The sequence below is a fragment of the Falco peregrinus genome, chromosome 2 (genome assembly GCF_023634155.1).
Source record: "Falco peregrinus isolate bFalPer1 chromosome 2, bFalPer1.pri, whole genome shotgun sequence".
Lineage (NCBI taxonomy): Eukaryota > Metazoa > Chordata > Aves > Falconiformes > Falconidae > Falco > Falco peregrinus.
Genome location: NC_073722.1, coordinates 67,685,734 through 67,708,587, shown reverse-complemented (window position 1 = coordinate 67,708,587; position 22,854 = coordinate 67,685,734). Strand labels below are relative to the sequence as shown.

Genomic DNA, 22,854 nt, shown 5'->3' with positions numbered 1-22,854 from the left:
ACCGTTTCCTTTTCCCTAGCTCAGTGCATTGACTGTGTGGGTGCAATACCATTGGCAGAGGTTAGACTTGCATCACAAGTAAGCTTTTTTAGTAAATATTGCTGGAAAAGTAAGATACATCAAACTCATTTACTATAAAATGCATTTATGTTTCACTGTTGCATTTTATTGAAAGAATTTATCAAAACATTCAAACATACATGGTTTATACAAAGCTTAAAAGTAGCCATAGTGACATTTAACATCTATGACTCTGAACATAGTATTATGGAAAGATTTAACTAATGCAGAGCCAGTAAATCAATTCTTTTATACCAAAAAAGTGGATTAAGACACTTTTCTCAGCCCCATTGTCCCCCAGAATTAAGCATATGTACTAATAATATAAAAAATAATAAAAGAACTATTCGGTTCTAGTCAGCATTATTGAAATTACTGATGCTGCAGTAGTAACAATCCTATGGTGACAAATGCATTATCGCTTTTATGTACACAATAACAAAGTATGGCTGACCTCCTCTGGGGCCAAAGGGAGGGAGAGGCTGATGCAACACCAAGGCCTGAAGCATGAAGGTTTGCATATGTAGTATTTTACAGAGCTGCCTAGACATGCCCAGCAGCGAGCCTGGAACCTTGAAATGATTTGCTTTTAGCTTTAGAGATGCGTACAAGGCATGCTTACCCGAAGTCACGCTAAGCAAGCTCATTTCACTACTGCTTGCTTTTCTCCTGAGGATGCAATGCACCAACAAGCTGTAATTGTGCCCCAAAACGTAAATTATGTGCAAGCTAAAAGAAGCTCTCTATCTATATTAATGCTACAGTTATATTCAAGGAATTAAGTTCCTTTTTAGTTTTCAGAAAAAAAAAAACAACCAAAAAAAGGTCTAAAAAGCTCAATAAATCCACAAAAATTGGAAGGTAGATACCATTGTCCACAGATTTAAAAAGATGCCCTACAGATACATTCCCCGGAAACTGTGCTCTTGGAGCAAGACAAGCTAATCTAATTCAACATCTAAGATGTTTTAGAAATAGTAAAATCTGCCACAGTTACATGGCAATCAAGCAAAAAACTTTTAAGAAAAAAAGTAGTCTAGAGTACCGTTTTCAATAAAATCTGAGCGTTTAATAGTTCTACACCACTGAACTTTTCCCAAATTCCCTGAGATGAACAGTGATACAATACTAGCCTTAAAATTGCTTTAAGCTATTAGGTATACAAACTGTAATGTTTGATCCCAGTGTTTTTGCAAACAGTCTTGTAGATTATTAGCCTTCTGAACTAAAATGATGCATTTTTCAGTTCTGCAGTGAGTACTAGTTAATGGTTGTCATTACTAAATAACAATCTACTTAGATTTTGGATGAAAATACAATTTTTTAGTTAACATTGAGGCAAAACAAGGAATCTGTTTTTTTCCTATAGCATTAATGTCTCTGCACACATCCACTTTGCGATGAGATACTTTCCTGTTAACAACAGTAAGAAGTTCTGTGAACTCCAAGGAAGAGCCATGCTTCCTAAGCGCCTCACACAAATCTTGAATGTACCAGGAGCCATTTACAGTTTCACGATGAGAAAAGTAACCTATTGTAGAACAGGTACATAAAATGATATCCAAGTGTAAGTAGTGATGCCACTTGAAAAATATTTGAGTTACTGCTCACTGGCTGCATCCATAAGGGATTACTAATGGATATAATCTTACTTCACCGATTATGCAATTTCACTGGAAATTGTACATGGGAAAGAGCTTTGAGATTACTTAGTGTTCAGCCAAGAGGAGCATGGTTCAGGGGCAGGTAGGTTACATATCTGCACATTACAAGAGAGCAGGCAGGACTGAGGACAAGATACATGGAGGACCAGAGAGGACAGCCATGTAGTGCAGGGAAATTTATAAGCCACCAGAATCTTACAATCCTGGAACAGAGGGGAATGTTTGCTGTCAGCACAGCTCAGCAGCAAGACTGATGAGAATGTTTCTGCTTGGCAAATTAACTGCAACCTTGATAGTTTATTTTCATTTTTTCCTTAACATGTGAGGCTCTTTCCCAGATGAGATGTCACTTATCAGACATCTAAAACCGATAACCTGGAACTGTACTCACTTTGACTGCAAAATGAAGAAGTGGTTCAAGCTTGTTACAGTGAAGTATCAGACATCAGATGTAAAATATTAGAACTTACCTTGCGCCACAGAGTAGCACATGATAAAGTCTGCACCAGCAGGCAGGGTATAGACACCAGCTGCATCCACTTCAGTCTCATTGACAATGGATTCATCACTGCTGTCTATTGAATCCTGAGCAATAACTGGATCATCATGTTTATCACCTCGACACGCCTGTTGGTGAGAAGTATTGTTATGCTTCCACCACTGCCAAGCTCACCTATATTAATATGATACTTCTGACACTAACCAGAGAGGACTTCTGTTAAAGTGTTCCACGTTACCATTAGTCTGGATTCATAAACATCCATTTACTTCTCTGTCAGTTAAAATCTTGGTGACAAAGACCAGTGAAAGCTCTGAGATGATCACAGAATAGCCAAAATTGGAAAGGACCTCTTGAGATCACCTAGTGCAGTCACCTCAAGCACAATTAGCTAAAGCAGGTTTTCCAGGACTATGCCAGTCAGCTATTTAGTATCTTCATAGATGGAGACTCCAGAATCAATTTGGGTGACCTCTTCCAATGACCACCCTCATAATAAAAAAGTAAGTAAAAAAAATTCCTGTGTTGAGATGGAATTTAATGTGTCTTAATTTGTGCCTGTTGCTTCTTGTCCTGTCACTGGGCACCACTGAAAAGAGCCTGGCTCCCTCTTCTTTATTCCCTCCCATACGGTGTTTTTAACATCGATAAGATTCCCCTGAGCCAGCTCCTCCAAGCTGAACAGTCCCAGTTCACTCAGCCGCTCCTCACATGGCAGATGCTCCAGTCCCTTAAACACCTTTGCAGGACTCACTCCAGTAAGCCCATACTTTTCTTGTACTGGGGAACCCAGAACTGGACACAATACTTCAGATGTAGCCTCATTCGCGTGGAGTAGAGAGGAAGAATGGCCTCCCTCAGACTTGCTGGCAAGGCAGTGTTGAGTAAGTGCTCTGAAGCACAGCCCTCATTATACGCCGTTAACACTTCTGCTCTTAGATCAGTCTCAAATGTGAGTTAAGGGAGAGGATTTTTTGTGAGAAGCCAGTAAGTGAGCCCAGCATTGCAGAAAGGCTATACATGGTGGGTAAGAAGGTAAGAACAGTCGAAAGATACAAAGTAAGTAAGAAACTACTATCACTAAAGAGAGAAACATAAAAGCTTTTCATTTACGGTGATGAAGTTCCATCCTTGCTGTTTCCTCCGATTTACACACGTAAATGCTACACCAGTTGTGCTGTAAAAGAACTTGGTTTTTGAACTGAAGTTAATTTGCTTTTTGATGAGTATATATCACAAATGTTTCAAAGCATTATTTATAACTTAAAACTGAACTATGTAAATATTTTTCCATCTTTGGCACCTGGTTACCAAAAAAAAAAAATAATCAAAGCTGAGTAAGTCCTGATGAAAGGTAAATTAACAATGTGCTGATTCTTGCAGCAGCATTGTGCCTAAAGAAGCTTTCATTTGGGGAAAAAAAAAAAAAGGTTATTTTCAGAATTACTCTGTAAACTACTACAATTACAATCTGTGGAAGGCCAGGGTCTCACTTGAGTTTGCTAACTGTAATCTGGATAAAGTTCTGTGTAACCTGGTTTGACCCCATAACTGCCTCTGCTAGAACAGGAGGCTGGACCACAGACCTCCTGAGGTCCCTCCCAACTTGCATTATCCTGTGAACCACGGAGTAAACCAGGAAGTTACATACGGGCTTTATTTGACCACCTAGCACAAACAGTATTTCTGGGACAATAAAGCCTTAAATTGATTTTTTAAAATTCTACAGAGATGGCAAGTATTGGTCATGGACAGAAATGAAACAAAACCAAAAAAACCATCACCGCCACCACCACAACCAACCAAACCAAAAACCCACAAAAAAATCCCACAAAGAACAACTTCTGTCAAGTAAAGTAAAGGGACGTGCCTGGAAGGGAACAGTGAAGGTAAGGAGATTTGATAGCCTGCTGCAGCCTAGCCTAGGGCTGTGAGGTGTAAACAGTAGGAACTGAGTTGAGGCTGCACACAACTTTCTCAAAAAAATGATGCTGTCTTCTCAGCCATTACACACTGACAGTCAATCCAACATGGGCTTAATTTGGGTTGCTCTTCATAAAATTGCTTCTTATTCAATACAGCTAGAATCGCAATACTACATATGTTTTAAATGTCTTTAAGGAACAGTTTTCCATACCTTCTTTCCTTATGATGCAAAATCTTTCACTTGTGGAAAGACTGTATCAGGAAAACTGACTTTTATATTACAAGAAAACATAGGTCAGTGTTAACTCCACTGAATTCAGAAACAGACATCTTACCTGAATGATAAATATCTTCGGTTTTCCTACCAGACTCTGGCACTTGTCTCCTCTAAACATGTCTGTGATTGCCTCAATTTTGATTTGAGCATCATATGCATAAACATGATCGTTCTCACCATGACTCAGGAAGACACAAACAAAGCAGTCAGCATTACTGTGGTCATCCTTCGAGGCTGAAATTGTCAAGTGGTGTTTAGATGACTAAACAGTGATCCTCGGGTTTAAAAAACAACATACATTTGTATCATATAATTTAATCTCTGTTCAGACCTTTTTCAAATAAATCCTATTTTCAGATAGCGTAATACTGCAGAGATTTGAAGGTGCAATGATTCAACGTGGGTGAAGGTAAGGGCCACTGAAAGTAAAAAGTAGAATGCTACTAATTTATCTCAGCTGCAAGTATGTACTTTCAGCTCTTTGCAACTTCATTAGTTCTCTCCACAGAAGCTTCACTTACATTGCAATAAAATAATCTGTAGTCTAATCCTTAAGTCTTTCTAATATTAAACAACCTCCTTGTGCACAAAAATTATTGAAGTTAGATGAACAGAGAGAACAGAAGAAAAGATATCTAGAAATTCTGCTACAAATAGACATAAGCGATGTATAGTCTCCTACCTTCATAAATTTTCTGCAGCACATCTTCCGCTTTCAGATCATCAAAAAGTCTGACTTCAAACCCAAGGTCTGTCAAACTATTGTTAAAAAACATCAGTATTAGTAAAAATCTTGCTCAAATTGTATGTCAGTTGCTACCAACTTAATTGCTTTCCCTGTGAGAGTGAATATTCATGTTGATGCGTTATTTAAAGAGAAATAGTAAAGTTGATTTCGAACTCAAACCAGTGTAAAGTACAGGTGTAATACCTAAAGTTACTTAAAAGAGTTTGTCCTAAGAGAGCCCTGGAGGCACTGAAATCACAGGACTTGTGCCAGCAGTTTCTGTGACTTAAAGGAACGTGCCTTTAAGCTTTTCTATTACGGCTTGCTTTGCCAAGGTTACGTAGGTGCTTATGTCTGCAAAAGCCTTTGTTCTGTACGTAAACGCAAGATTTAGGTAACTGCTTAGTTGACCATGACTTGTGAAGTTTAGCTTTTGAAGCTTTAGTAGAGCAACCAAGTTTCTTACCTGCGTTTCAGATTGTTTCTGTCTGCAAGAGTCCCACGTCTGTCAGGCAGCCTTAAATGCCAAAAAAAGTGCTCATGATTGAAGATTAACGCAATTCCTCTTCTTTGATGGTTCATTCTGTATTGCACTGCAGGATCAAGTGTTTGTCTATTGCCAGAGATGGAAAACATTCTTGATAAATGAGTTAATGGCTAATTGAATTACTTTCCTGTATTCCTGCTAGCTGAGATTTTTTAATTGACTAGAGACTTGGAGTATCAGATTTCAAAAGACAAGACCTCAAAATGTGCAATATTTTCAGAAGAGCATAAATTGCTAGGTCTTTTTGAAAAGCTTAGATACGTTAATTCAGTAAAAATAAGTGTTGGGTGTGTAGAAGGATCTATCAGGTAGGCCGAACAATTTCTCTACAATGTATTTATGTTTCCTTTTGTCAGGAAGCTGTCTCATTAGTAACATGGTTAAAGCATGTTAACAGTGCAGGTTATAGACTTGGTTCCAATCCTCCACGTTATGTGTTTGTCTAAATATTACTTCAACACAATTTGATAGTGCATTTGTACCTATTTGGGACTGTAGCTGTCCGAGATTTGCTTCAGATTCTTCTAACTAAATAGAGCACTGCATCAAAAGCAATGCACTAAAAACTGGCGATGAGGTAGTTCACATAGTGTATCTTGCAAGAGGAGAAAAAATTGGTATTACGTACCCCAACAAAATGAAAGCTATGAAAATGCAACTGTTGGTTTAAGTTTTTAGCAACCAGCCAACAAAATCCTAAAGCTGAAGAGGGACAGTGTTGTTCTGAAGGACAGAACAAATGACCTGCCCAGCCTCTAAGTGGAGGACTTTATCACAGTGACAAATGTACGGAGCACCCGTGTGTTTGGAGTAGCATTCAGCAATTTTATTGTTTTATGAGCAAAACAACATAGAAGTCTGTGATAGCACGCCATGGACTGTACACTTGGACCCAGAAAGTCATTTCAAAGTGTTAGCATGGCTGTACTTACAAAGCAGACAATCTTACTGCTTTTGTAGACACAGGTATCGATGCAGAAAACAAACTAAAACACTTCTGGCAATAGCCCTGGCAACAGAGAAGGCCAGTGTTACAGGTGCACAGGATGACAGTCCAGGTCACGCTGCCCTAGGATTAGCTTCAGTCAGAGCTGGCATTTTTGGCATGTTACTTTTTTTTTTTCCTGCTACAGAACGTTCACTTTTGATGCAGTTGGTGGAAGAAGTTGCCTAGAATACTTGCCTGCAGATGTCACTTAAAGATTTCAGTTTCATCAGCAAAATACCTTTGTTTCACTACAAAATGGCCAGAGTTCCCAATAAACTGTTTATGCTTCTCCACTTTATTACAAGCAGCCCCTTAATGAAACATCTTTTTGTAATGTCTAAGTAAGAATTCAAACAGGGAACAGGCACTCTGGATGACGTATTCAGAGTCTGGTGGTTTCTACAATGTTGGCTGGATCACTAATAAGAAAATTTGTGAGGTGCTTTATCACACTTTCCCCAATTTGAGTACTTAACATGATAAAATGCAAAGACCATTAACTTTAGACTTTTAATTATGAATGATATTTCACCTGTACTAGTACTATTCAGATTTTGACAATTTATCTTACTTATGATTTGGCTAGATGTGAGGCTAGCAGGGATTCTGGACAGTTAGGTCCCTGGATTCTGTGAATGACCGCTAAAAGATGATTCCCTAAATAGTTCTTCTGCTCAGCTGTATTTACTGAGTGGGTGAGGCAAAGGAAGTTATCAGGCAGGTAGGTTACCTTTTCCAGGGCTAGCTGATGTTGTAAGTTGGAGTAGGAAAAATTAATGGAATCACTATCCTGTGATCCCTTTACCCTCCTTCTGGAGGAATATACTCCTGTGCTACACTCTATCACTTAGTCTGCCCAACTGTTCCTTAGACTGTGATGGTGGTTTTCCCACAGTCTCTGCACATTGCCTAACATAAAAGGAGTCCACTCCTAATAGGAGTCCCTTCTGCATGCCTTCATGATAAGGGTGGTTCTACATCTGGTGTAGTTAAAGCTAGAAATGTGTTCTGTAAGTGGGTGGAGTTGAGTTGAATAATCCAGTCACATTCTTAACAAAAATCAGAAAACCCTGCACTAACCTCAAGGGCATGGGCCATCTCTCTGTCACCACCATCAGAACTTTACCTTATATCAAGTGCATCTACTTCTGTGATGTTCTGATTTCCATCTGTTAGAGAGATCAAAAAGTGATTTAGCCACTAAATCACTCATTAAAAAGAAACAATTTGAACTTGTGCATCCAGCCTTAAAGTGTAGCTGTTAATATGAACCAAAAGCTCATTCACACATCAGGTGACTAGGGGTGCAGTTAAACAGCTTCATTAACATTTGTCTGCACCCACAGCTTTTACAGGCTGTTCTTAAAAGTTCTGAGTCCAACAGTCTGAATTTTAGATGGTCAAGACATGCATATTTTGTATCTGTCTATTTGTATCTACACAGACATATTCTGAGATAATTTCATATAACTAGCTGGCTGTATTTATTTAAACAGAGTCTCTAACTCAATAGTTACGATTTTACATAACCTAAAAACACTGGTGTTTATTTTATTTCAGTAATGCTGCTAATGCAAAGCTGAGCGTTCTCCTAAAGGTTGGATGCAGCACACAAGTCAGAGTAGGTAGCATAACAGTATGTATAGCTAATGACAACTGAGAAGATGCAAGATTTGTACCTTTTCTTCTGCTAAACTATACAGACGTAAGTATCTTCAGTAACAGAATGCACATAAAGGTAACATTGTGGGAACAACAGGGAACGTGCACATCTTGGGAACGCATAGAACTAAAGACTTGCAGATGGTCAGGCCACAGTATTTACTCCTTTCGCTAAAACATCTCAGTGGGCTATAAAATCACAGCTTGTACGACAACTGGTGGAAACCAAATACCGCATTATGAAAACTATACTGTACTGTACCTGTGGTGGCTAATGCAGGTCTGCTATCCAACCGGACGTGGCCTACAATAATATGAGAAGATGGGTCACATGTATTTTACAAACTACTTTGTATATACAATACTACCTTTTCATACCAGTTTTTCACTTATGATTAAAACCTTCTGCAAAACAAACATAGCTATGTATTGATAGAGGAGAAAAGTTTATAAAGACATCAAAATAAACTTGCAGAAATCTAGACTTGGCTTTAGAAGCATTTCTATTGAACACCATAGCACAGGAGAGTAGGGGGGTGGCTCAGAGTCAGTCACACGCTTCTAAGTGTTACTATTTACTACATGTAAATTTTCCACTGGCAAATATTGATCGTGCATTCAGGTGCGGAGTCTTACAGTTATCGCTAGTAACCTGAAAGCACACAAAAAAAAATAATTTCAGTTTGCTTACAATGTAACATGTAGGTCAGACAAATGAAAAAAAACAATGCTGAGAAGTGAGTGTAGATAGAATATAGCAACACGACCCGTGTCTGTGACTCTGTTGGAATAGGAAGCCAGAGACCTTTTAAAAGTGCATCTCTATCTTTAAATTTACACCGTATTTTCGCTTGTGTACCTAAGATCTGGCTGATGCTATTGCCTCAGCTTGGAGGGGGGTGTGTGTGTGATCCACCCCCAAAAAGACAACAGACCAGATGTTAAAGTCATCAAACTTTTAGACAGAAGATGCTGTCACAGCCAGCCAGGGCTCCTGCACAGGCTGCAGACTCTGAAAGAAGAGAATTCCTGGGCCAAAGGAATCGAGGGGAAGGTGGTTTTCCTGTTTGTTCACTCTTGTGCAGTCAGTTCCCAGTCTTTAGCTTTTCATTGCCACTGCCATACTGCAGCAAGATTTCAGAGCAAGTTTTCTGCTTGCCTAGCAAAGACTTGTTCCAAAAACTGACCGCTCTCAGCCGGACTACGGCCTTCTCGTTGTCTCCTCAAGATGGACTGTTTCCAAGGAATCAAAAATCAGGTATGCACAGGGTTACACTGGGAGCTGGTAGAATCTCTGCCTGGGTAGGTTTAAATCTCAACAGGTCTACCATTTGGGCCAAAAGACACGGTATTTAGAAAATACCGGTAACCACATGGCACGGCACACCGCGTCTGTAAGCCGAACTCACGGTGTCACCGCTGCTCCCGCCCGCCCGTTACCCGCCGCCCCCGACTGGCCCCGCCGCTCTCCCCCCTCCATCAGGCCGGCTGGTTTCCTCCGGTGCCGGCAGCGCGGCCCCGTCCCCCGGCCGGGCTGCGCCGTGAGACCCCGCCGCGGTGGCGGTCGGGGGGGGCGGGGAGCGGGAGCGCGAGCGCCCCTTCCCCTCAGCGCGGGGCGCGACCGGCACGCGAGAGCCCGCTTCCGCCTTCGCCGCCGGCCGCTCCCCGCCGGCACCCTGCCCGCCCCCCGGGACGGGAGCGAAGCCCCGCTCCCCGCCGGGACCCTGCCCGCCCCCCGGCCTCCCCGGGAAGGGAGCGAAGCCCCGCTCGCCACGAACGTCGGCAGCGACCCCCGCACCACGGGCCCTGGCCCACGGCCCCGGCTCAGCCGAGGGGGGAGGCTGCTTTCCCCACAGCCCCTCCCGCTCCTCCTCCGCGGGGGGCGATGGGCACCGTGTCCGCCCCGGGAGCCACAAGCCACGAAGCCCCCGTCGCCAGGAGTCGCGGGGCCGGGGGCCGCCGGCACCGCGAACGCCTACGCACGCTAACGGGTCCGGGGGCCGCGCTGGCGCCCAGCCGCCGCCGCCCCTCCCGCCCCCAGCCGCGCGGCGGCCGCCATTACCCGCCGCCCACCCACCTGCCGGCCGCCGCCGCTCCCCGCCCGACATCGCCCCGGACAAAGGCGCCGGGCCCCGCCGTGCCTGCGCGCCTCGCCTTCCCGGGGCGGGGCTGGCCCGCCTCCCGGCTCGGGCTCCCTCCCGGGGGCAGGGCCTGTGTCGCCCTTTCCTCCGCCGCCGCTGTGAGAGCCGGGGCGGGTGCCGCGGGGGTCCCGGTGGCGGGGCGGGAGGCAGGGGGCTGCTGCGGGGGGGCGCCGCGCCCGGCAGGTCGGTCCGTGATGACTCGGAGCGGCGGCTCCCGCTCGGGGCTTGCGAGGGCCGGCTCCGTAGGTCGAAACTCAGCCGGGAAAACGGGGTGCGATGGGTTAAAGCGCCCTCGGTTGCTTGTGAAGGTTGTGCGTTACCTGGGTTCCTGCGGTGTGTACTTCATTGACCGTGTTTCGTGAACTGTGCTGTCATGTACAAAGGCAACATCCGAAGGTACGGTGAAAGCTACTGTGTTTACTAAATTGAGATTTTTTTTTTTTTTCAAAACTGAACTAGAATTCCCTTTAAAGGCACATACTGTTTCCTTTCCTTTAAGAGTGTTACTCAAAATATATTTTTCCTCGGGCACCCACACATAAGCCCTTGAGAGGTTCAGATGTAGCTTTTGCAGCTTTGCTCTACTCTTGCGTCAGTCCTCTTTGATGATGTGAGGAGAGCACCAAGGTACTGAGTGAGGAGGGTGCCAAGGCATTGTAACAACTACTGCTTGTATCACAGGTCAGGAGAAGAGCACCTGGAGCAGCACAAAGGAATTTCAGCCAGCATCAGCACCTAGTGTGGGGAATAAAGAAGAAGAGTTACCTGCGTGCGCACACCTGCAGGGCTACAATCTCGTTGGCATCACAGAGACATGGTGAGGTGGCTTCTGTGACTGCAGTGTTGGAATGGAAAGACCAGACAGGCAGGGGAGATGAGGAGGACGTGTCACCCTCTATGTCAATGACCAGCTGGAGTGTGTGGAGTACCATCCCATCTGGGGATGGGATGAAGAGCCAACCAAACTGAGAGCTTATGGGTCACGGTTAAAGGCAGTGCAGGGACAGGTGACGTTACAGTGGCCTGCTGCAGGGCAAGTGCACGGTCCTGCACATGGGTCTGGGCAATCCCAAGCACAAATAACAGGCTGGGCAGAGCATGGATTGAGAGCAGCCCTGACAAGAAGGGCTTGGGGGCACTGGTGGACAAGAAGCCTAATGTGACCCAGCAGTATGTGCTTGCAGCCCAGAAAGCCAAACATATCCAGAGCTGCATCAAAAGAAGTGTGGCCAGCAGGCAGAGAGAGGCAATTCTCCCTCCGCTTGGCTCTCATGAGACCCCGCCTGGAGTTCTGCGTTCAGCTCTGGGGCCCGCAACATAACAAGAACATGGACATGTTGGAGCGCATCCAGAGGAGGGCCATAAAGATGATCAGAGGGCTGCAACACCTCTCCTGTGAAGACCGGCTGTGAGAGAGTTGGGGCTGTTCAGCCTGGAGAAGAGAAGGCTCCGGGGGGACCTTGCAGCAGCCTTCCAGTACCTAAACAGGGCCTACAAGAAAGCTGGAGAGGGACTTTCTACAAGGGCATGTAGTGATAGGGCAAAGGGAAATGGCTTTAAACTGAAGGAGGGTAAATTTAAATTAGATAAAAGGAAAAAATCCTTCACTATGAGAGTGGTGAGGCGCTGGCACAGGCTGCCCAGAGCAGCTGTGGATGCCCCATCCCTGGCCGTGCTCAGGGCCAGGCTGGATGGGGCTCTGCGCAACCTGGTCTCGTGGAAGGTGTCCCTGCCCATGGCAGGGGGGTTGGAACTAGATGGTCTTTAAGGTCCCTTCCAGTTCTATGATATTCCCAACCTTTCCGTTAAATGGCACTTACTGTTCACTGATTGGTTGCATAAGAAACAAGAAACGTAAGAAACCAAAACTAATGACAAAAAAATCCTTCTGTATAAGAGCTTTGCAGATTTGTACCATGGGTGGATCTAAATTTCCTATCAGGCCCATTTGTAGGTAGGCTTTAGGATAAACTCGGGTGTGAATACACTCTTAGAGATTGCTGCTACAAGCACAACATGAGGTGGATTTAGAGTGGGATTTGAGGTATTTTAACCCAGTCTCTTTGGTCTTTTTTTACACAAGTTTCTTGCATAACTAAATCTTTTATGCAAGATGTCTCCCTTTTGGTTAAAGGAGCTATGGATACTTCTAATTACTATTGCTTGTCCTCTCCTTGTTTGGACCTGTTATCCTCAGACTGTCAGCAGGCAGCTAGTTCAAGACAAAACTGTTGTTTAAATTGTCTTTGTGTATACTTCAGTTAGAACATGATGCTATTGTAAGAGCGTAATGTCTACCACTGTGAAACATTTAGACTCTTATCGAGCAGGTTCATTTTTTTGCAAACTGCAGATGCCAGATCTGTCAGCTCACACTAGAGCTGCACCTGAACGCACTGGTAGCAAGAATCCTGTGTGAAGCAGGAGCTGTACAATGTAAATCCAGAACTCTGTAACAAGCCTTCTTCTGTTCAGCAGTTTGAGCTTGTATCAGCCATGTTCCTCAGTCCAACGGTTTGCTTAGAACCTGTTAAGACAATCACACTTCTTTTTGCAGGAGGCTAAGAGCTTGCTCACTGCGTTCAGATGAGTCACCAGTAACTTGATCACCACGTATGAAGCCTAAGGTAGCGTTTGGTGTGCATTTCCAGCTGATTTTAATATATGAAAGGTTTTGTTACACATGGATGTAGATGTTTTGAAACACTTTCAGATTGTTGCGGTAGCTCCACCATAAGTGGGTGTTTTTGGAAAAAGCACTATGGGTGTAATCAGAACTGCAGTTTGAAGGAGAAAGTTTGAATGTAGACACACTGCTGTTGCTCAGATCGTCCAGAAAAGAAAAATAGCCTGAGGAAGGTAAATGTATTAGGACTTTAACCTGAAAAAAAATAAAAATCACTGCAATATTTGAAAAGCATTACTGACTACATAAAAGCATGCAGTATTGAGTCAAATGCCAAGAGCTGCTGCATGCAGTATTGTTGCAGTTTAACCCAGCAGGCAGCTAACCACTACTCAGCCATTCACTCACTCCCCCACCACTGGGACGGGGGAGAGAATCAGAAAAAAGGTAAAATAAAGGTGGTTTAGTAGGACAGAAAAGGAAGGGGAAATCAAAGTAATGACAGAAAAATATACAAAAAAAATGATGCAGAATGCAGTTGCTCACCACCCGCTTTCCGATGCCCGGCCAGTCCCTGAGCAGTGGGCCACCACCACCCGGCCATCTCCCTCATTTTACTGTTGGGCATGATGCCATATGGTATGGAATATCCCTTTGGCCAGTTGGGGTCAGCTGTCCTGGCTGTGTCCCCTCCCAGCTTCTTGTGCTTCCCCCAGCCTCCTCGCTGGCATGGCAGTGTGAGAACCTGGAAAGTCCCTGACCTGGTGTAGGCACTGCTCAGCAACAGCTACATCCGTGTGTTATCAACACTATTCTCCTCCTAAATCCAAAACCCAGCACTGTACCAGCTACTCTGTCCTAGCCAAAACAAGGACAAGTATCATATTTTTTTAACATATATATATATATGTATAAATAGCTTAAGTCAATAATGGTATGATTAATCCTGGGGATGATAGCTAGCCTTCATTGTGGGGCTGTGGCCTGTAAAATGCATTTTGTATAGTTTGCAGGTAACTATAATCAATGATTTCTGCTACAGGAAAAGCTTACACAAAGCAAAGGCTCCCTAGAAGAAGTCAGATGCTTGCTCTGGTTTGCAAACAGAACTATCGAAGTGCTATCCAGCAGTGTTAGAGCTCTTTTTAGTATTATAAATGGCTTGAAGGAAACTCTGGAAGGCTCTGCGGTATAATTACAGGTCATTACAGAAGGGAACAAAACCCAGCTCCTTCCAACAGTGAAAATTTTCTTTGTTCATTCAAGCATCTAGTTTAAGCTTGTTTACACCGAACTCAACAGCTATCTACTTGAATTTGACTGTTCTGGATTCATTGTGGTACTTTATTTTAAACAAGCAATGCCATTACCATTCCCTGCTTTGGTGCTAAAAGCCTTTTAGGGTTCCAACCATGGAATTCCACAGTAATTCAGAGTTGTTTCAACTCTATGGCAGAAAATAAACATCCCCAAATTTAGAGGAACCACAAGTTCTTCAGGCACAGTTTTGTAAAACTGTAATACTACTTCTCTTGCAGTGCTACTTCATGTCTGCAAATATGAAAATAAACCATGCAACATGGCCAAAGAACTTTAGCAGGAACTTTATTCTATGAGGCACTTACATTCACTGTCATGTACAGTAAGCTCTAGTAAAGAACAAAAATACCACAAACAACTGGTAAAGAAAAAACATATAAAAGTACTTCCAGAAGAGAAATCACAGTATAGTCCACGAGTCTAGTAAATTTCAGGCTTTTAGCATGGTTGCCATGCCCTGTTCACAGATGCAATATGTTAATTTTCAGTCCCCTCTTCCTGTGGATTTCTAAGGCAGAATCAGGGCAGCAGGAGAGCAAATGAAAATCTTTATGACAGAGGACCTAAGGCAAAAGTTAACTGAGGACTGATAACTGAAGACAAGCAGTGAAAGATCAGTACAGAGAACAAATGCCAAGTAATTCAGACATCAGGTGGTTTCAGCTAGAGAAGTCAGAGTCAGAACAGATGACTGAAATACAGGCTCAGATATTTGTCTGCCTCACAGAGGGCATTTTAAATAAAAAGGTTTGTTGGGCATACTGACCCAACCGTGGAACTTTCCTCTAGTTTTCATCAGAATGGACTAATGAAAGCAAAGATGAATACAGTAACCAAATTGTGCAACAAGACAAATATAAATCAATAATCTCGAACAATATATCCTTTCTAAGCATATAATACACATCACAAAATGTTTTATTTAAAAAATAAACATTTGATTAATTTTTAAAATAACATAGCAATGACATTCCACCATTTTGTCAAATCAAAAGTATATCCTTAGGTTGCAAACTGTTCATTTTAGTGGTCAGGCCTTAGGAGGATCAACATATTTGATCTGGAAAGTGCTGCAGAAGTAAGATTGATTTAGAACCAGGTAGAAATAGTAGTGCAGACGTATACCCTTGCTGACGGTTTGGAGTTTTTTGTTTGGTTTGTGTTTGTTTTTTTTTTTATTTGGTTTGGTTTTTGTTAAAAACAAACCCACAGGAGCATACATCAAAGAGAACTGAAGGCAATTCTACCACAAGCATGAAAGTACAGACTGTTTAAGATGCCATATTAACGCACACAAAACGCTCTTTCCTGTTGGATCTATTGGATGCACTGACTGCTAGTAAACATAAAATTTGACCTATATTAAAAAATCATCTGAGAAGTCAATACTAGTCTTCTGTGCCTCCGATTTCCTCATTATGGAGTTTTCTTAAAAACTTTAAAATGGCACTAGTGTTTTACAATAGCATACCCTGAGTGGACATACACCAAAGGAAACTTATTTTAGTTTTCAGGCTTCTGGCATAAAGGGACATAGAAGAGAAGGAAGACTTGTTTATTTTTTTACATGAGGAAGAATATCACAGTGACTTTCAAACCAGTATATTAATGTCAGTGTTTAATATATTACTGTCTGAAAAGCATAAAGCTTTGTAACCAAACACTTGCTTCGTTCCAGCTGAGTCTTTTGACTTTCTTCTACACCATGAGATCTCAGAATCTTCTTTCAGAGATCTGTTTTATCCTCGTAACGACACATACATGCAGCTCGCTGGCTGTCCAGATATGGTTTACATCCTAAATGTATAACTGCATCAAACAACAGCTGAACAGCTGATTCACAAGCTGCAAGCAAAGAGAAGTTCAGTTAAAAGTACTCTTTGAATGGAATGTGAAAATAACAGAAATTACTCAGGCAAACTGAGAATGATTCTAAAAAAGAAGCAATCTTCTCTAAGCATAGCAAAGAGATTGTCAAATGAAAGACTGAACTAATACAGAATCATTTTAAGTTGTTAAAAGATTTTTTTTTATGTGCGAAACAAAGCAAACGAGAACATTCACTGCATATGAAATCAGTGTTACAAACATCACTTAGCCTTGGAAAGATGGAAGAGCTGTGTCCTGGTTTCAGCTGGCAGGACAAGCCCCTCTCACTTTTTGCATCCCAGTTTATGCAGAGGTTGCTATTTTAACAGCAGCTCAACAGAATTGCAGAGATTCACTAATTCTGGCACTAAAGGCTAATGCAATGACGTATTTACAGTAAAATTAATCTGAGACGTTCAAATACAGGCTTGTTCTAAAAACTTATTGCTCTCAGTGGGACTACTTACATAGAAGCGATATTGTCCAAGTTAAAAAGCGTGGTTATATACATGTATTCATCAGATGCAGGCCAACAAACAGAAGGAGTTATCATATGGTCTGTTACTAAACCCCCGAAAATTTATTTACGAAGGGACAGCATTAACTACTTCCACTATGACAATGTAATATTACAATAGATTATTTCATAAAAGGAAACAATTCAGTATTTTCTACAGTTTAGTAGCAATCACACATAGTAGGCATTTAGAAATTACCCAGCAGAACTGAATATTCAGCTACGCTACCATACTGCAGTAAATACAGTAAATGCAAGAACTATACAAGCATTTTGATCAAGTTGTATTCCCATATTCATACTCCTAAATGGGAAGTATTATTTTTTCCCCCTCAAGGTTAGTTTTAACCCTCATCATTTTCCTACACTGTGTCATTGCTCTGCTCTACAAGTGTCTGGGTGGCACGACAGAGGCACAAGGCAATGGCATCAGTTTATGAAAATACGGCATTACTGCACTGCACAAAAATTCTTTGCCAAATAAGCTTGGTTAAAATTGAAAAAAAAAGAAAGGCTTTTTCACACTTACCCTGGACACTCTCTGAGATTCCAAGTGTTTTCTGTACATCTCTGCAAATTTTGGAGAGGCAGGACTGAAACTGCTCATCACAATCATTTTTTTTGTTGCCACAAGTATCATAGCATCTGTCGTGGTGATTGCAGCACTTTGTCATCGAAGGGATACCAATGTCAAACTGTAAAGAAATCCCCAACCCCCCCGCCCCTGATTCCATTAGTATTTCAGCCAAGAAAGATAAAGCCTATGAACAGACTGTAACAGTTAGAAATTAAAAGCTAATGCAATCAACGCAGCTGTCATTCGCTTATCTCTGTATTTTTTTGTTCACCTCTAGTAAACTGGTGGTTTTGCCTCAGCCAGCACCCAAGCACCCACAGAGTTGCTTCCCTCTCCCCCCAAATGGAAGAGACAATAGGAAGAACAAAAGCAAGAAAACTTCTGGTCGAGATAGAGACTGGTTAACAGATGAATGAAAAATGAAAAAAATGCCCCAAAATAAGCAGTGCAAAAGCAATCGTTCAACCACATCCCACAAGCAGCTGGATGCCCTGCCAGTCTCTGAGCTACAGCCACCCTGGAAGCCAAGCACATACACTACCCCCCTACCGGCCTCCCTCCTTCCACTACTCCAGTTTCTGTAGCCAAGCATGACGCTACATTGTACAGAATATCTCTCTGGCCAGTTCAGGTCAGCTGCCCCAGCTGTGTGCCCTCCCAACTCTTGCCCAGCCTATGCTCTGGAGTGGTGGATGGGCAGAGTGGGGAAAAAAGAAAAAGACCCAAAGCTGTGCAATCACTGTTCAGCAATAGCCGAAACCATCAACACAGTTTTAGCCCAGAATCCCAAACACAGATTGCACCATGCAGCCTGTTATGAAGAAAGTTAACTCCATCCCAGCCAGCCTCAGTACATAAGCTAACCTATGTTTTCTTTCTAACATTAAGGAAAATGGATTAGTGTCAGCAAGGACAGCAAGAGTCAAGAGCCAAACCCTCTGCTCTCACAGGGCAACCGCTGGGGTCATTCAACGCTTTCAAGAGCGTGAGAACAAAATGCTACACCAAACATTTAAAAAATTACAAATTAATCATCAACATTCCATTTTATCCCTATAATATTTTATGTCGGTGATGAAAATGTTTACGTCATATTCGTTTATAATACATTTTCCGTAGGTTGTTACCAATACATGTGTTGGAGCTGATAAAAGCAGGGAGTTGTACATGGATGCTGTCTCATCCTTAGAATGGGGGAGGGAAAAATACCCCTACGATGAAGAAAGCTGATGTATGAAAGAAACAAAAACAAGCCCCAAAATGGAAATACTTACCTGAACTCCAAATAGAGGGGATCCACAACCATTTGGTGGTGATGGTTTATATCCGTAGCGAGGAAAGGGCTTTGATCCTGAAAAAGGTAATTTGTCATGTCTCAAATATAGTACTAAAATTATGTGCAAAAAAATCTATTCAAACTCACCACAGGCATTTTTTTGGCTTAAGACAGTTCTATTTTTAACTTAAACATATATTCAGGCATCTGTGAAAATCTACATTCCTTACCAAATCACAGCTTAGGGGTGCTAAACTTTTTTTTTTTTTAAAAAAAAAAGGGGACAAGACACCTGAGCAAGTAAGTGTTAAGGTTACCTTCCCAAGTGAAAAAAAAAAAAAAGAGCTTGAGTTACTGAAATTGATGTGTCAGTTAAGTGTACAATATGTAGGATTACATTAAAGAGTACTTTAGAGCAAGTTCATCAATACTTCTATGCCTTGTATGCAAACAACAGTAGTGCTGATTTTTTTAGCTTAACCTTTTACACTGGAATTAAACATCTTTTTTATTTCTACAACTATAAGGTTAATAAAATTTAAATTGGTAGAGACTGCTAAAGCCGTGTCTCCCTGAGCACTCGCTAGCGCAGCCAGATGGGGAGTTCTGCATCCCAAGCTAAGGAAGGTTCTGGGGTTCATTTGAAAAGTGACCCTCCACCTTGTTTTGGTATTAGAAACAAACTAAGGCCAAAATTAAAAGTAACAATGAAGAAAAAACGTATCTGCAAAGCGCATATTCTGGTACAGTGAGGAAACGTCAGGGTGTCCCGGCCACGCCGGCGGAGCCCCTCAGGGTGCCACCACCGAACCCATCCCCTGGCTTAACCAACGCGCACCCCAGCCCCCCAGCCACCCCAACACAGCCCAGCGCAGCCCAGCGGGGGGCAGGCCCACCCGACGCGGCCGGGGCGGACCGAGGCGCCCACCCGGGCGGTGGGACCCCGCTGCGGGGCGCCCCTCAGCGCCGGCGGGACAGGCGTGAACCCCCCGCCCGCACCGCCCGCCTGGCGCCCGGCCACGGGGGCGGCCGGGGAGAGGCCGCCGGGCAGGTTATACTTATACATATACACATATACACGGGGGTACAAGAACTTATTACTGAGGTTATTATTACTTATTACTACTGCGCCCCGTTCCCCTGGAAGCGGCGCTCGGGAGCGGCAGGAGCGCCGCCACCAGCCCGCACAGCCCCGGTCGGCCAGACTGAGCCGGGCCAGACCGAGCCGGGCCGCCTGGAGTGAGCGGCGGGCGGGAGGGCAAGGGTCGCCGCGGGGGTCCCGCCCGCCCAGTTCCGCCCGCCCAGTTCCGCCCCGCCCCGGCCTCCGCCTCACCGTCGCCGCACTTGTACTGGCAGAGGCCGTCCTCGCCGCCCAGCAGGTCGAGGGCCGCGTTGAGGTACACGTCGATCTTGTGCACCCCGTTGCGGATGGTTTTCAGCGTCATCCGCCAGTCGGGGGTCTGCGGCGCCTCCTGGCAGCGCGCCGGCCGCGGGCCCAGCCAGGCGCAGGCCGCCAGCACCAGCACCAGCAGCGGGGCGCGGGCCATGCCGAGCGGCGCCCCGTCGGCGCCCGCTAAGCCTCCGCCACGGGCCCGACCCGGCCCGCCGCCGCCATCGTCCGCACGGGCACCGCCCCCGCCCGCCCGGCAGGGAGGGGCCTGCAGCCGCCGCGCCTGAGGGAGCGCGGCCCCGGCCCGGAGAGGAGGGGGGCGGGGTCGTGCGAGGGGGCGGGGTCATCAGTCACGGCCGAAACGGCTTTTCCTGGGCGGCCGCCGGCGGGTGGCGGTTAGCGGCGGCGCTGAGGGGGGCCGTCGCGCACAGCCCGTACCCCCCGCCCGCGGGTGGCAAGCGGCGGCGCTGCGGGAGGCGGCCTGGCGCCTTGCCCCGTTGCAGCACGGGCTGTGCCACCGGGCGGGCCGGTGCCGCCTCCGTCCGGTCGCGGTGTCCCGTGCTCCGTGGGGCGCCATTCCCAAGCCCGCCCGCGTGCGCACCGGAGAGCGGCGGTGGCTGCGGCTGCCGGCTCGTGTGGCGCGGCGGCGCCGGCTGAGCAGGGCCCGGGGGTACCGGCGCTATCCGGTAACGCGAGACCCCAGGGCGTCTTTGTTTGGAAAAGCGGCTGTGAGGCTGGAGTGGGGGCGGGCGGGTGGCCCCGGGCGGGCCGGGCCCCTCCGGTGCGGGCGGAGCAGGGCTGGTACCAGCACAACCTGCAAACCCCGGCGGCGTGTTGGGAAAAGCGCTCGTCAACAAAACCAACCAACCAACCAAAAATATGCAGTAAGGGGATATGTATTTGAAGTGTTAAAATTTTGACCTAGTTTTATGATGATGTTAATGCGAAGGAAATTGGTCCAGTGACCTTTACACGTGTGAGTGATGTAGTTTCAGGTAACATCATCCAATGTGCAGGACCAGGTTGTAAACGAGGGTGAAATTAAAGTTTATCTGTTAAATATGTGTCCTTCTGGCTGGGGTTAAACCACTACAACGTTCAAAGTCCAGTCTTGATGTGCTGAAAAGAAAACTGACCGAAATGAACTTGCTTCCTAAACATGTTTGGTTTGATGTGTTTTTTTCTTTAATTATAATTTTTTATTAATTTTATATTTATATTCTAGATGCTTCACAGATGAGCTAGAGCGGAACCATCTGGAAATTGTTTTAATTTCTGTAACGAAAGCTCTATTTAAAGATGTGTGGGATTCCTCAGAACAACGTTAACTGTGAAGAAGAACAGGACAGGGAAAGAAAACAGATGCTTCCAGAGCAACAGGCAGAGCAGAAAGATAGTGGTAAATATTCTATTGTTTTTTTCTTTTCAGCTGCAGCGTTTTAAGTTCTTTGTAGTTAACTGAAGAAACAGAAAAGAAATAAAGAACTTCACAGAAGTTAATCAAGTCAAACAAAAGAGGGAGCTCTCTTCCTACGCCTGCCCAGCTTTTCCCTACCATTACTTTACAAAGGCGCTGATTCAGCAGAATAATTCCTGTGTAGGGATATACTTAAATGTTTTCCTAAATAACGAGCCTTGTTGGGGGGTGGGGAGTGTAAGAGAAGCAAGTAATGCCCTTACTTTAGTTATTGCTGATTGGCAGTGTCTTTACATGACAAATTCATGCTGATGTGGGTTTTTTACAAGACTGGAAGATAAAGAAAAGTCAATGAAAATGTAAAAATGTTGTCTGAAGCACACTGGTTAATTATAGAAAAAAACACCAACACAACAGCAATGTTGTGTGAATATATGCCATTTATTCAGCAGGATAATTAATCAAGAGGAATAAAGCAAAATACATATTAAAAACATTTGTAAAGTAAAATACAGTGAAGTATGTTCTAAAACCATTGAGCAGTTTGATAGAACTGACCGAGATGGTCCTGAAGCTGTTTGACAGCTTTGTGTCAAGATCCACAAACCAAATTCTATTACTTTTAAAATTTTTTGTGCACACATTCTGTGCATAACTCTTGCCAAATTATGTATTACATGTATGTATTATGTATGGGCTGATGTTTTCCTATAGTGGGACCATTACTGCTGTCTAAATTTAATGTGTAGCTTACACAGGTCCTTTGGGCTGTGCTTTCAGATTATCACGTGGGCAGAACTTCCCAATAAGGGTTTGTGAAAGCAGCTTAATGGTTCCAGTTTTGTTGATGGCCCCTTGTTGTTGCCCAGTTCTGGACAGTTAAGGCAGTAGGGAAACTCCCCCTGACTGCACACTGCAGGATCAGACCCTGAATGTTCTTTGTTGACATTAGTGTTTCACGCTACTGTATATTGGTGCAGGAAGCTTGACCTAATTTTTTATGACTGAGAGTATTAATTTTTAACTTTAGGTTTGTAACGGTTTTGTAGAGTTAAGTCTACATGTATAATACATAAAAATAAAAAATCTATATATTTATATTGTTATATAACGTGTGTGTGTGTACATATATATTTAAAAATAATATCTATATATAGGCACATGGTAAAACCCTACTTGATATCAAGAGTTTGTTGGATACCATAAATACATTCCCTGCGATTGCATTTATTTATTTATTTAAGGTAGTAAAGATTCTTTTTATTTAAGTTGAAGATTCAAGTTTTAAAACTCTTTTGTTGTTTGTGACTGGCTGTGGTTAAGTTAATAAAACTTAGAACTATAAAATTTGCCCCATGCTAGATGATCAGA

At 43.9% G+C, this 22,854-nt stretch overlaps 2 protein-coding genes and 2 long non-coding RNA genes across 5 annotated transcripts in view; 2 read left to right on the top strand and 2 right to left on the bottom strand.

Moving 5' to 3' along the window:
* Window positions 1–144: 144 nt before the first annotated feature.
* CASP6 (caspase 6) lies at window positions 145–10,558 on the bottom strand. The gene is made up of 8 exons (XM_055796895.1): window positions 10,428–10,558; window positions 8,613–8,654; window positions 7,815–7,857; window positions 5,620–5,766; window positions 5,109–5,185; window positions 4,485–4,660; window positions 2,195–2,351; window positions 145–1,591 (listed from the first exon to the last, which is right to left on the bottom strand). The coding sequence occupies exons 1-8, from the start codon at window positions 10,456–10,458 to the stop codon at window positions 1,353–1,355; spliced, it is 912 nt and encodes a 303-aa protein (XP_055652870.1). The 5' UTR covers window positions 10,459–10,558; the 3' UTR covers window positions 145–1,352.
* Window positions 10,559–10,666: 108 nt separating this feature from the next.
* LOC129783887 (uncharacterized) overlaps window positions 10,667–22,854 on the top strand; it is a 177,995-nt gene continuing 165,807 nt past the window's right edge. Inside the window, exons 1-2 of the long non-coding RNA XR_008745948.1 lie at window positions 10,667–10,887; window positions 11,173–13,784. This is a non-coding gene — a long non-coding RNA (uncharacterized LOC129783887). The remainder of the gene's footprint in view (window positions 10,888–11,172; window positions 13,785–22,854) is intronic.
* Window positions 14,706–20,329, bottom strand: PLA2G12A (phospholipase A2 group XIIA). Its single transcript, XM_055796897.1, has 4 exons — window positions 20,010–20,329; window positions 18,675–18,751; window positions 17,353–17,518; window positions 14,706–16,282 (listed from the first exon to the last, which is right to left on the bottom strand). Exons 1-4 carry the CDS (start codon window positions 20,221–20,223, stop codon window positions 16,164–16,166), a joined length of 576 nt encoding a protein of 191 aa, XP_055652872.1. The 5' UTR covers window positions 20,224–20,329; the 3' UTR covers window positions 14,706–16,163.
* On the top strand, window positions 20,402–22,695 carry LOC129783888 (uncharacterized). 2 transcript variants are annotated; one of them, XR_008745951.1, is made up of 2 exons: window positions 20,402–20,461; window positions 21,292–22,695. It is a non-coding gene; the product is annotated as an uncharacterized LOC129783888 (long non-coding RNA). The 2 variants fall into 2 exon arrangements; XR_008745950.1 differs by lacking the exon at window positions 20,402–20,461 and adding an exon at window positions 20,474–20,752.